Source organism: Rhagoletis pomonella, unplaced genomic scaffold (assembly GCF_013731165.1).
Source record: "Rhagoletis pomonella isolate Grant_MI unplaced genomic scaffold, Rhpom_1.0 Rhpom_scaffold_00002, whole genome shotgun sequence".
Classification (NCBI taxonomy): Eukaryota; Metazoa; Arthropoda; class Insecta; order Diptera; family Tephritidae; genus Rhagoletis; species Rhagoletis pomonella.
In genome coordinates, this window is record NW_023458556.1 from 57,280,668 (window position 1) to 57,293,612 (window position 12,945).

Sequence of the window (12,945 nt, forward strand, 5' to 3'; positions counted from 1 at the left end):
ATTATCATTATCATTATCATTATCATTATCATTATCATTATCATTATGATTACCATTACCATTACCATTACCATTACTAATACCATTACCGATAATAGGTATAATTTAATTTAATATCCATTGCTATTGCTATTATCTTTACCCATCTCGTTACAATAATCATATATATTATCATTACCACTAATATTACCATTTATCATTACTATTACCATTTATCACTACCAGTACCATTCACAATTTAACATTTACCCTCTAACATCACAATTACCATTATCATTACCAATCCCACTATTACCGTTTACTATTTACCATTTCCGTCAAGCATTGCCATTACTTTTACCATTACCATTACTCAACATTATCATTACCATTTGCTAAAGGTAGATAGATATAAGGTAATTGAATTAGTTTTTGTAGCTATTCAATGTGATAAACGATTGTAATAGTAATTGTAATTGTAGGGTTCGACATGAAAAATAAAAATAATTATAAATAAATATTACGCAATTTTTTTACCCCAACTGATAGATATTTATTAGCTCCAGGGATGCACTTGCCTTTAAGCATTTTTTGTCTACTGAGCGCTTATAAGCTGGCTTATAGGTTCCTCTCAAATTTCAGCCATAAGCGCTTTGTGTGCGCGGCCCTTAAGTATCCATACACAGTTTTTTAATCATTTTAACGAAAATCAATCATAATAACTAAGAAGCTGACTAGAACAGTGGACTCATCTGGGAGCATCACGTTGTGGTTTTGTATTATGCAATAACTTGGGATGACTTTATTTTTCCATTTCCAAATTCTTTAATTATTTCAGCGAGATTTCTTTCTTTTAAATTTATGTATTCCAGAATATAAAGCCTTTATCTTTTTCTGATTTAAGATGCGAGTATATCGGTTTTACACTTATAAGTCAATTAATAAAAAAAAAATACTTCAAGTATTCCACCGATGCAAACAAAGCAGGTACTATATTAACGAATTAATTTTGTCTCAAAGTATTAATTTGAAAATATAGATACTGGTAGGTAGGTGCTGCTTTCTCAATTGCTGTTCTTCTTTATCTCTCTTGGGACTCAAATTAAGTTGAAGCTGAAGGGAAAATAATCCGTTAATTATCTTGACTTGCTGTCTTAATTTTAAATCTATGCACATGCATACACTACAAATAATGTTTTTTTTTTTACAAAAATACGTAATATGACTAATAAGTGCAGGATTTCAAAAACAAATGAAGGCACAAAAAAAGTAAGCAGCCATAGATTTTTAAGTCCTGCGTAAATTTAATATCGTATATAAACAAAAACAACAAAAAATTACCCATATACCATTTGGATCTTAAGAAGCAAGCGCCTAAAAATAGGTAAGTATTCATAAACTTTCGCAATTTGTTCTTCCAATCGCTCACGTTATAAACTTCGTAAACTTTTAAGTTGATTGCTTTAATTTATAATTTGTTTACGCAAATTTTTTGGCAAATTTTCACACGTGTTCGCAATGCGCTGCACAAAAAACACAGTGCAATTAAAGCAGTTGCTTCTTGTTGTATACTTTTAGGCTTGAGTTTTCAGCAGCAAAATTATATAGTGAAACAGCACAAAATGCTTTAATACACACAAAACAAAACAAAAAAAAAAAAAGATTTTTACGAAAGAAAGACATTTGAGTAACAAGTTACTAAGAAAAATAAATAAATTCAATAAAAAATCGCAATTCATCGAAAACTCCTACGCGTTAGTGATGCCTCGAGTGCAATTTGTTTTCGTTTCCAACTATTAAAAAAAAAAAAAACAATTAGCGATTGGTTTCCGTCGCTTGTTGCTGAACCATTGCCTCTGTGCTTGTTTGTAGTCGTTTGTGTGTGTATGTGCGCGCGTACGTGAGTCGATCAGCTGTGGCTTGTGGCGTAAAATGCCGCTGTTGGCCACCACATTATTATGATGGAGACATTCATTGTCCTTGGGCTATGTTTCATTCTATACGAAGCACTGGATTTCTTTCAAGGATGCATGCATAGTACATCACCCAATTCAACCGATCAAATCGAAGCCTATCGCCGCCAACTGGACGAGCAGCGACAGCAGCAGCAACAAGAGCAGTTCATCGCCAATTTAACGCCGCTCTTGGGCGCCCAACTGTTGGCTGCCACCTCCAACATTTCACTCTCGCCCAGCGAATCCTCAGCGAGCATCATAAGTGAACAGCTGCGCGCACAACAACAACGCGAACAGCTCGAACAACTACGTAGCAGCAGTAGCGTGCGCAGTGAACATAGCAATAGCGATAACTCAGCTAGCACGCCAGCGCTCCACAGCAGCGGTTTGGGTAGCACTTTTGGTTCAGCGGCTGGTAGTGGCAGCTTAAGCGCGGCTAGCGCAAGCGTTGGTAGTGTTGGCAGCAGTGGTGGTGCTGCCTTTCGGCCCGCCTATCGCAGCGTCTACGAGTCGCAAGAGTTGTACGCCACCTCATCGCTGCCGCGCGACTACTACTTCCTGCAACAGCAGCAGCAGAAGAACAAACATTCGGCGCGTTCACTTTTCTCGAAATTTGGTGCCTCCAATTCGGATAATCGCATTTTTCCCGAAACAGCTTCGGTGCTGGGCGTGCCTGCGGGTGTGATTACCCAACAGCCAGCCGCGAGCGTAAATCACTTTGATTGCTTGCCGCCCACGGCGACACCTGCTTCGCCTCTGGCAGTAGACTTGAAGCGCGCCATATTGAGTAAGAATAATTATAATAGCAAAAACAAAAACAATAACTACGCAACAAACAACGAAAAGAAACGTACAGGGGGTGTGGAAAGTGTGCAGGTGCATGGTTTGGCGGTAATAGCCAGTCCATCGCGTGATCCACCCAACCCTGCACGTGCTATCGAACGAGAGAAGCCACGAAATCGTATCGCCTCAGCTGCCAACGTTACGACGAGCGCGTTACGTAGGCACGAAAGTGACGCCAGTTCATCGGATTGTGAATCGGACTCGAGTGGTGAGTCAACTGACTCCTCGGCATCCGCGTCGGCCGGTTCCGCGTCGCTAGCCTCGTGCGGTGAGGACAGTGATCCTGGGCTAGGCGAAGAACGTGAATTCGGTCTATCAAATTCGTGTTCGTCGTCGCATGCGGACTTTCGGGAAATCGAATGTGAACGTTTGAGACGCAAGTGCGTGAGTGTGAAACGCATCTACAGTATATCGGAGAAGTTTTGAAGTCAAAGTGAGAGAAATGTGTCACGAAACGGTAAATGACTGCTTTAGAGCAAAGAGTTTGAAGTTGTAAAAAAAGGTTTGCCTGGCATCTGTTAAGAAAAATTTGAAGAATAAAGTGGAAAATGTTAAGAACAAAGATAGCAAGACAGTTGAAAAAAATCATGTATTTGCGCTTGTAGTTAAAGAGTTCCTCAATTTAATTTTTCACAATACATAACTTGTACAATAAGTAGATAGTTTGCTCATTTTAAAACCGCTTCTTTTCACTTCACCTTGCATATTCACAGAGTTCTCCTATGAAGCATATTGAAACTTGAGTATTAGCACTTTGATTTTTCAAATTATTTTAAATCACATTCATCATTTTTCACACAAAGCTAACGCAATAAATTCACATATTTTCATATTCTGCTCGCTCATTCATATGTATAGCGCGTATTACTCATAGCTTAGTATTTTTCACTATATTGCATAATTGACATCTAAATCTTTAACGGTCATACAAAGTCCGGCTGTACAATCTTAATTAAGGTATCGTGATAATTTTTTTTTTTGCTAAAGAGTTGAAGTAAGTAAAACATTAACTACACATACTAAATATTCGAATTGCTTTTTCCTACTTATCCTACAGCCAATTAAACAGTGCACCGTAGAAGTCTTTATATGAAGACTTACAGGGCAATTATGGCAACTGTCTTTCAACTCACCACAGTCATTCGAGGGACAAAAGTCCTTCATAAGACAATTAATTGTCAATTATGGTAACTAGCTTGAAAGCTTTATTCTGCCTTTCAAAAGACTTATTGAAATATCCGCTAAGGACTTTTCTGCTTGTCAAACTTTCTTAAAATTAAATGAATTTAAATTTTTCTTTTTAAACAAAAAAGCTAAAAATTAAAAGAAAGTTAAAATAAAAAAGAAAAAGAAGTTTAAATAATAAAATAAGTTTATAAAAATTCGTTAAATTAAAAACTGTGCGTTTAATAAAAAATTAAATCTTAAAATCTAATGAAAATTATATTAAAAAGAAACAAGAATTATTAAATAAATTCCTAGAAATTAAATGAAATTGAAAAATTGTTTCTTTTTAATTTTTTGTCTTTTTAAAATAATAAAATCTATAACAAAAAAAATTAATTAGAAAAAAACTTTTACTAAAAAATGGAAGGCAAAAAGGAATTCCCGAAAATTAAATAAAATATAAAAAGAATTGTTTGTAAACAAAAACATTAAAAAAAAACTAAATTAAAAGAATGAATAAAAAAAGTTCTAAATTAAAAAGACGTTACTAAAAAATTAAATGCAATTAAAAAAATATGTTTTTATTTTTAAAGTAATAAAATCTAAAGATTAAAAAAGAAAAAAAATCAAATTTGCAAAAAAAAAAACAGCTAACCCCTAAAAAAAAAAAAAAAAAAATAATAATAATCTTTTTACAACAATAAAATCAAAAAATTGAATTGAAAAAAAATATTATTTCATACAAATAGATAAATAAATTGCTAAAAAAGTGAGAATTTAAGAAAATTATATTTTTATTTTTAAAATAGTAAACATATGCAATCTAAAAACAAATAAAAAATAATTAAAAACAAAAAATTGCAATTTAATAAAAGGGAAAATTTATAAAACAACTTTCGGAAAAATTCGTGTTAATTTTTAAAACAGTGAAATCTGAAAATTTAGATAAAAAGGAAAAAACATACTTAAAAATGAACAAAATATTATGTTGATTGATTTTTCTGACAAGGTGGTAAGATGATTTATTTTGGAACGAACGAAAAATGTAATAAAGCTTCAAAAAATTAAATTAAATAAAAAATATGTAGCTTTTTATGAAAAGAAAAAAATAAATTTAAAGAAGTTTTGAAAAATCAAATAAAATTAAACAAAATATTTTTATTTTTAAAATATAATAAAAAAATAATAAAAATAAGTAATTTTTAAGCAAAAAACAAAACCGACTTCAATTCTCATGAATTAAAAATATTAAAAATTAAAAAAAAGTTTATTGTAAACAATAAAATATAAAAATTAAAATTAACAATTTAATTAAAAATAAGAGAAAGAAATAAATTTTTCTAAATACTAAATGTAATAAATAACATATTTTTCCTTCTAAATCACTAAAAACTAAAAAATAGCATTCAAAAAGAAAAACAATATAAATGAAAAAAGTAAATAAGCTTTTAAATATTTGATAAACTTAAAAAAAAACTACATATTTATTATTATTTTTAGAAGAATAACATTTAGCAATTATAGAATACTAATTGAAAATAAAAAAAAAAAGAATCCCCGTTGCGACTGCTGTAGCGGCGCGAACAAAATGCTACAAAACTGCTTTCTGGGCAAGGGTGATGTTTTTGTAAGACTTTCGTGACAGAATAAATAAATTCTTTCAAAATATCTTGCCTACTCAGTTGTTTTACAAAAGACTTTTAACTTAATATCTCAGCCAGAATTGCTCTGTTAAGGTGTTGGTTTTCTGTTATAGGATAGCCAAGAAGCCTACCTCTTTCACGGAGGTTTACCCCGTTCATTGGCTATTTAAATAATTTGATTACTTAAATATTGTTCAAGGGGTGCCATTGATATGCCTTGCGAGTCCGTTCTGGAAGAGAAGTGGGTAGGAGAAGCTTTCCTTGCGAAATTTATGACTTTTGCAATTCCCCTTTAACATTTGTAATGGTAATATGAGAAAAATCGTTTTACAGAGATGTACGCCATTCGAAAAGGAATTTGCATTGTACATCTGTGAGTGTGAAGCCTTAACAGCTTAGCAATATTTTGATGGTAGTAGGTTCATCAATATTTGCTCAAAGATCCGGCTTTCTACTAAAAATTCAGTTTACTGTATATAAAATGGTTATTATAATGCAGGAATATTTATGCCCATAAAACCCTCTAATAATTCGTCATATGTCAAACTTTTAGGCTTATGTATTAAAATCAACTGCCACATTTACGTTTTTACAGTACTTGAAAACGGCTCGAACAATTTTACTTACTTACTATTATTTTTTTTCCTATGTGCGTGACTGGTAAATACACGACTCCAGCCGTATGTTGTGGGTGTTTTTGTTGCAAAAATATTTTCCTTCCTGTAAACCAAATATACTACGAATATGAGTCATATTGGATCACAAATACATACATATTTCAGTAATAATTCGACTCCAGCGCTACCTGCGGGCATTTTTTCAACCAAAAAGAACATACCTTGTGCTTGCAACCAAAAATAAAACAAATAAATAATGAAAATCAGCTTTCTATCGATATACCACACGTTTCACATTCTGTCAGATTCATGCGTTCCACTTTGATTGCTATGCACCGAGTTCAGTTTGCTATACCGCATATCCTTTTTGGTGTGGTCGATTGTAAAAATTATTTGTTGACACTTAAACCAAAAAAATGTTACTGTCGTCCGGTAAACGAACTTTCCGAATAATGAAGTTTCATGCTTCTTTTAATCTGCTTTATATGCATACTTGCAAGTTCTGACCTAACTATAAAAGAAAAGCAAGAACTACCTTATATTAGAAGGTGGCGAAGCTCTCAGCTAGAAGATACTGAATAAAGTATTTAGCATTTCCTGGCTAAATGCCCAAGATTTTCGAAAGTACATTAAGTACATATGTAGTATACATCACCAGAAAGGTGTGCAGCAAAATAGGTTAAATAACTATCATAAGCTTCCCATAAGCGAAGTTCAGGTAAATTTATCAGATAAGCGTTCCTATGAAATTTAATACATCAAAAAGATGCAGCCAAGCAATGTAGAGTTTACATAGAAAAAACATTGCACTTGAGAAGTCCATAAAAATTATGCCGAAAAGCGTTAAATGTATTCAAGCCAGCTACTAGTAGGCATTGCAACCAACCTATACTTGTTTTACCAATAAAATTTTTACTCTTCTCGAGCTCCAGCGGTAATTGGAAACATACAAAAAAAAGTATTATTTCATATGGGTTTACTTGCAACAAAAATACGTCGTGTTTGTAAGATTTGATGAAGAATATCTCCAGCGTTAGATCAGCCAAATTTTATGTTCACTCTGTGACATCTAATTGAACGGCTGGCTATACGGTTCAGCTTTGCTACATTTCCAATTTTGTGTCTATTTGTTAAGCTCGGCATTTAACGTGGATTTAGTGTTGCGAGTTTTATACATACTTACGTATACGTATTTACTTCAAAACATTTCGATTCATACCTCTGTGGTGTTCGTGCTTTGTGTCGGGTCATTGTGACGCCAGTATTCGGCGTCAAATGGCGACAGTAACAAACAGCAAAACAGCAACAATACTAATACGGATGATGAAAATAAAGATGAATGCTTGTTGTATATGTATGTATGTACATTAGGATGGTCCAAAAAAATAAAAGGTTAAAATGTTAAGCTCTCAACCCCCAGGATTTTTCTAAATGAAAATAAAATGAGTACTCGTATTTTTTACAAAAAAATTATGCTTAGAACTGCCATGTATTTGACCGTGCGACAGTACGAATTATAGTAAACTGCGTTCTTAGTTTTTTTTTCTGTCGTCAGGAGTTTTTTTTTTAAATTATATATAAAAGAAAAAATTCTGTAGAATTATAACAGAATAAATTTTTTGATGCACAAGGACGAATGGGTATGGAAAATTTCCTTTACAAATTTTGTGCTAAAATATATTAGAAAAATTTCAATATTTTTTTTTTGAAAAAATTATTGTTTGAGGACTAATATATGCACGACCACATCATAGAATTTCGGCCTGCAACCGTTATTAACTTAAAAAGATAAAAAGTATTACACGCGCAATTTCAATACCTATTCGTCCTCGTAAACCAAAAAACTTTATTGTTTTTAAGTTCTATAAAATTGGCTCTCTCATTTGGTACCCATATTGTTATAATATATTGCACTGATTTTTTTAAATAATTTTTTTAGTTTTACTACATTTGGTTAATACTTTCGTGAGTATATCGATGCTTTCGAATGTTTTTGTCGCACGGTGTTTTATGGGGGCAAAAACGCTTTTTTCGTAGAAATGGTATAGAATTCTTGAAAGCAAATACTTTTTGATGGGAAAACTCTGTCTCTATTAAATTAATAAAACCGTTTTGTTTAATGATTTTTCGAAGGTCCCCCGCCCCCATTAAAATTTTTAGTATTTTTGGGGGAACTCTAAAAACTAGTTACTAAAGAAGAAAGGTTAAATAAACAATTGGGTACTGTTTTCGGAAGTCTCCTACAGAGCAACAGAGTTTTCCGAATGAAAAATATTGATCTTCGAGAATCCTATACCATTTTTAACAAATTTTTTTCCCCCTTATGAAATACATGGGACAGTTCTAAATATCGCTTTTTTAACACAAAAATGCGCGTATTCTTTTTATAACATTTTTCGCTTGCATCTATTGTTAAACCACCCTAATAAACAACATATCTGCATGCATACATACTACTAGTACGACAACATAAACGTAATTTTTTCCACTCGCATTCATACCCGTACCATAACAACAGAAGTCGAGGATTTACGCTGACACACGGTATAGAGAAAAAATACAGGAAGCAAGCAAAACCTACAAAAAAATAAATAAAAACAAGCGACTACATCATACCCTTTTGCAGTCACTAGTTGTTTCTTTAGACAACACTTTTTTCAGCATTGCCCGCTGCTGGAAAAATACAATTTTCTAGCTAGATGCGCTCACAGAAAAAAACGGCGGATACGATGCTGGCTGCGGAGGAGGCAATAAACTGATTGGGTAAATGGGGTTCAATGTAGAAAGCACAAACAATAACAGAACTGATTGCATAGAAAACCGCTACAAAACTAACGGAAAGTCGATAATAATGCCAGCGGCGGCCACAGAGGACGCTGTGCTCTTATTCAGAGGAGAGTTAGTGTTGAGCGGGGCCAAAGAATTAGTGGAATTAAATTCTAACAAAATTATATAGCACGTGAGAACGACAGAAAATGAAGGAGTTGGCGAATGAAATAGAGAGAAGGAAGGAATAATAGAATGCTATTGATTCTACAGCGATATTTCCGAGCAAAAATAGTGCATAGAATTGGCAACTACGAGAAATATAAAAAAAAAATAAAAAAAGTGAGATGGCAAAGAAAATGGCGTAAAACGATTTATTTATAACTCAATAATTCTATACGAATTTGAAGTTATATACATACGTACATATATCGAAAGAACCGAAAGACAATTTTACACAGAGAAAAATGTAGCGTCAAATGCATTAGTACGGTCTTCGATGACTTGACTTACATACTTACATACACACATACTGGTGAAAGTAATGGAATATTCTGCAGTTTGTTGAAATATTAGGAAAATCTGTATCTCATCGTAGTTTGTAGTTGCCTTTCTTATTAATCTATATCTAGCTCTGAGGCTGCTTTTTCTTATTAACTCAACGTTCAGTTAATATCCTCTAGGCTTATTAATAGGAACTTATTAGAAAAAAAGTATGTGTAGAAATTTAAAAATATCGAAAAAGTAAGAAGAATGAATGCCTTTATTTATCCTTACATGTCCTTATAATAGTAGCACATTTTGCTCACCACCGTTCATCTTCACTGCTTGGAATTGGAGATTAAAAAAAAAAAAATCCCCTAGAACCGAGACGTTTGCTCTACCAATCACTCCATTGAACTAACCACATAGATTAGAATAGTTACGCAACAATTCCTATTCCCCAAGCAGTGAATTGATTATGCACATTCCGTGTCTACTTTAGTGCACTCTCCTGTTATTTCGCATCTCCTGCGGCCTTCTCATTATGTCTTAATTCAAGACCGATAGCAATCAATATGGTAATTGCATGTTGCAATAGAGCAAGAAATGCAAAAGGGTATTGAAGAAAAATGCTAAAAAGGAAGAATACTTATGGCAAAGGCTGAGCAAGAAAAAAAAAACACACATAAATATCACTCATCAGTGGCTATTGTCCGCCTTGCTGCTTAGGCTGCCTGCTGTCCGTTGCCTGTGCATGGCTGTCATGGGGAACCGTAGTCTTTTGCTCTTGTAGCCATTACGTTCTGTAGCTATGCTATGCTTGTTGTATTTGTTGAAAATAACACAACGTACGTTTAGCTGAGGCTATAAGTAATATTCTTTATTTTATGCGAAACCATTCAACCTAGCAATATCTCTTGGTAATCGCATGCTTGCATAAATAACTATTCACTCTTTTATACAAATCGTTCAATGAAATTTCTTCATAGGATGTAATTAGTATCCTTCGTTGTCTTTCGGTGTAATAAGGCAAAGCATCTTTACGTGAAAGCATATTAATTTCATGCGTATGTGTGCGATAAAATTGTGTAAGTGCTATGTATGTATATATATATATGTACCTTCAATGGTACCCTCTGCGTATACGTAACCAAACTAAAGAGTACTCTTTGATTGAAAGGCTAAGGTATAGCATTTCATAACAACTTATAGATGCCTGAATTTGCACAAGACTGTATAGGAAATCCAGCTTGTAAATAAGGAAGTGTCTTTGTACATACATATTTACAACATTTCTGTAAGGGAATATGCGCATTTGTAATATAACTCAATGAGCTTAAATACGTGGGATTAATTAGTGCTTCTTCTGCACATGGTAAAGATTATTTGTATCACTTTTGAAGATAATTAAGTCTTCCTGACATAATCTCATGTTGGATACTGTGAAATAAAAGTGACGAGAAATAGAAAATAGTTTGGCAAAGCTATTGGTCGGCTAATGTTGTATAAAAGCAAGAACTAAATACTTCTATACGAATTCACAAACTCAACAAACATGCCAGGAGAGAAGGTATTGAGTATTAGTTAAAAAGGAAACTAGCAAATAAACTTTTGTTTTATTATTTTTGCTCTTTGTTTTTTGAGGGAAAAAATCCCCGAGAATCACGAAAAGCCGAAAATAGTTACCCACAAAAAGTTTCAAATGAATCCCTAAAAGGAGTTCGAAGAAAATCACGAAAATATACCCAGAAAGGTTTTGAAAACATTCCGCAAATTAAAAAAAAAAACTATTCTGAAGATATAGGTGAAGAAAATACCGTATATAGTTAAAAAATAAAATTTCGAAAACTTCCGGAACGTAGCCCTGAAATATTCGAAGCAAATCCCAAAAACAACCTTGCTATCTGCTAAAGAATATTTCGAAAAATTAAGAAAACCCCAAAAATGCTCTCGAAAAAGAATCAGAAAATTCATAAAAAAATCGTAGAATGTCACGAATAATTCCGAAAACTGCGAACTTATTAAAAAAAAGTTTGAAATCTCTTAAAAACATTAAAAAAAAAATACCGAAAATAGCTTAAAAGATGGATAAAACTTCCAAAAATAGTCCCTAGAAAATCGTGGAAAATCTTGAGAAATTCCGAAAACCGAAAATTTTCACATAAAAGTTCAAAGAAACTCCGAAAAAAGTTTTTAAAATCCTGAGATATTATTAATCACTATCGCTCTTTTATGAATGCCTAATGCTCGAAATCTATGGCATTTTGCATTTTTTGCTTTAAAAATCTAAAAATAATTTTCAGTTGCAACATCTTTATGAATGTAAGTTTTTTCTACATTTCTCTCTTTCTTTAAACTAAGCACAACAACAATAAGCACTACAACTTTTGCACACACCTTTAAGTTTTTTTTTTCAATCACTGGCATTTCAATCAGCAAATTACTTGCCTCATATGTTGTTTGAAAAGTTATTACAAAATAGCCTGTGGCCAAAAGTAAATATTTATTTACAAGTAGATTACCCCAAGGAGTAGAGTGTTTTCCTTCCCTTTTTTGGAATACGTACATTCCTTCTTTATTGACTACTGACGCATGTGGACCGCAAATATTGGCAATACAAAACTTAACTTGCCATTAACGTCACAAAACATGAACCCAAATTAACAATAAAATTTGATTTAACGCCATATGCGTGCTGAATACTTGTAGATTCTTTGGTGTTAAAAATTATGTCTTATTTATTTTCGTATTGGTTTTCCAAACAATCACTACATTTACTCAGGGGACTCATATGCGTAACTTGGCAAATATTTTTGTAAAGCAATCATTTAGAAAAAATGTAGAAAATTGTTTATCGAAAGTTGCAAGAAGCTTAATTTATTTTAAAATTACGAGTTTAGTAATATTTTTTTTGCTGCAGGTTTGGCTAAGTGGGGTCTGTGAATTGGTGCAAACATTGGCCCAAAAGTTGTCGCCCTCTCTTACTAACTCCCTCTCAAACTTCACCTTGTAATGGTAAGTACGTTACTTTTCAAAGACTTTTAAGCACTCTACCTTATTTGTACTGCAGTGCACTGGTTACCTTTTCTGTGGGGCACTAAATATTGGAAAAAGTTCCTATCGTCATCCGAAAATTATCGATGCAACACACAGGCCAAAATAAAAGAGCCGTAAACCATTTTGAAAAATGGTATGCCGCATCGATTCCTATTTCCTTCCCTTAACAGCAAAAAGAGCATTCCCCCACTTCGTAGGACCTAGGTTCAAGTTCTGGTCAAAGTAACATCGCCAAAAATAGATTGAAAAAAGTAGTTTTTTTCTTAACAGGAGTCGCTCCTCGCTAGACAGTGGCAAACCTACGAGTGAAAGTTTGATTTATATGGTTTTTCTTAAAGCGTGAGCCATATTTTTATGGCTTCGAAAAAAAATTTAACTTTAAAAACATTGCAATTATTTTATATTTGACTAAGGAGTTAAAATTTAAATGCGTAC

The 12,945-nt window shown here is 32.9% G+C and overlaps 1 protein-coding gene across 4 annotated transcripts in view; it reads left to right on the plus strand.

The window, feature by feature from the left end:
- Positions 1-12,945, plus strand: part of LOC118733860 — a 38,374-nt gene that overhangs the window by 20,471 nt on the left and 4,958 nt on the right. For 2 of the 4 annotated variants that reach the window (XR_004992299.1, XR_004992298.1), the window contains exon 2: positions 1,558-3,279. Coding sequence is in view for 2 of the 4 variants with exons in the window: in XM_036463470.1 (XP_036319363.1) it covers positions 1,938-3,203 (1,266 nt within the window). In the remaining 2 variants the exon portion in view is untranslated. Of the gene's footprint in view, positions 1-1,557; positions 3,343-12,945 lie in introns of those variants that run through there. The other 2 variants (XM_036463470.1, XM_036463469.1) reach the window with 2 other exon arrangements.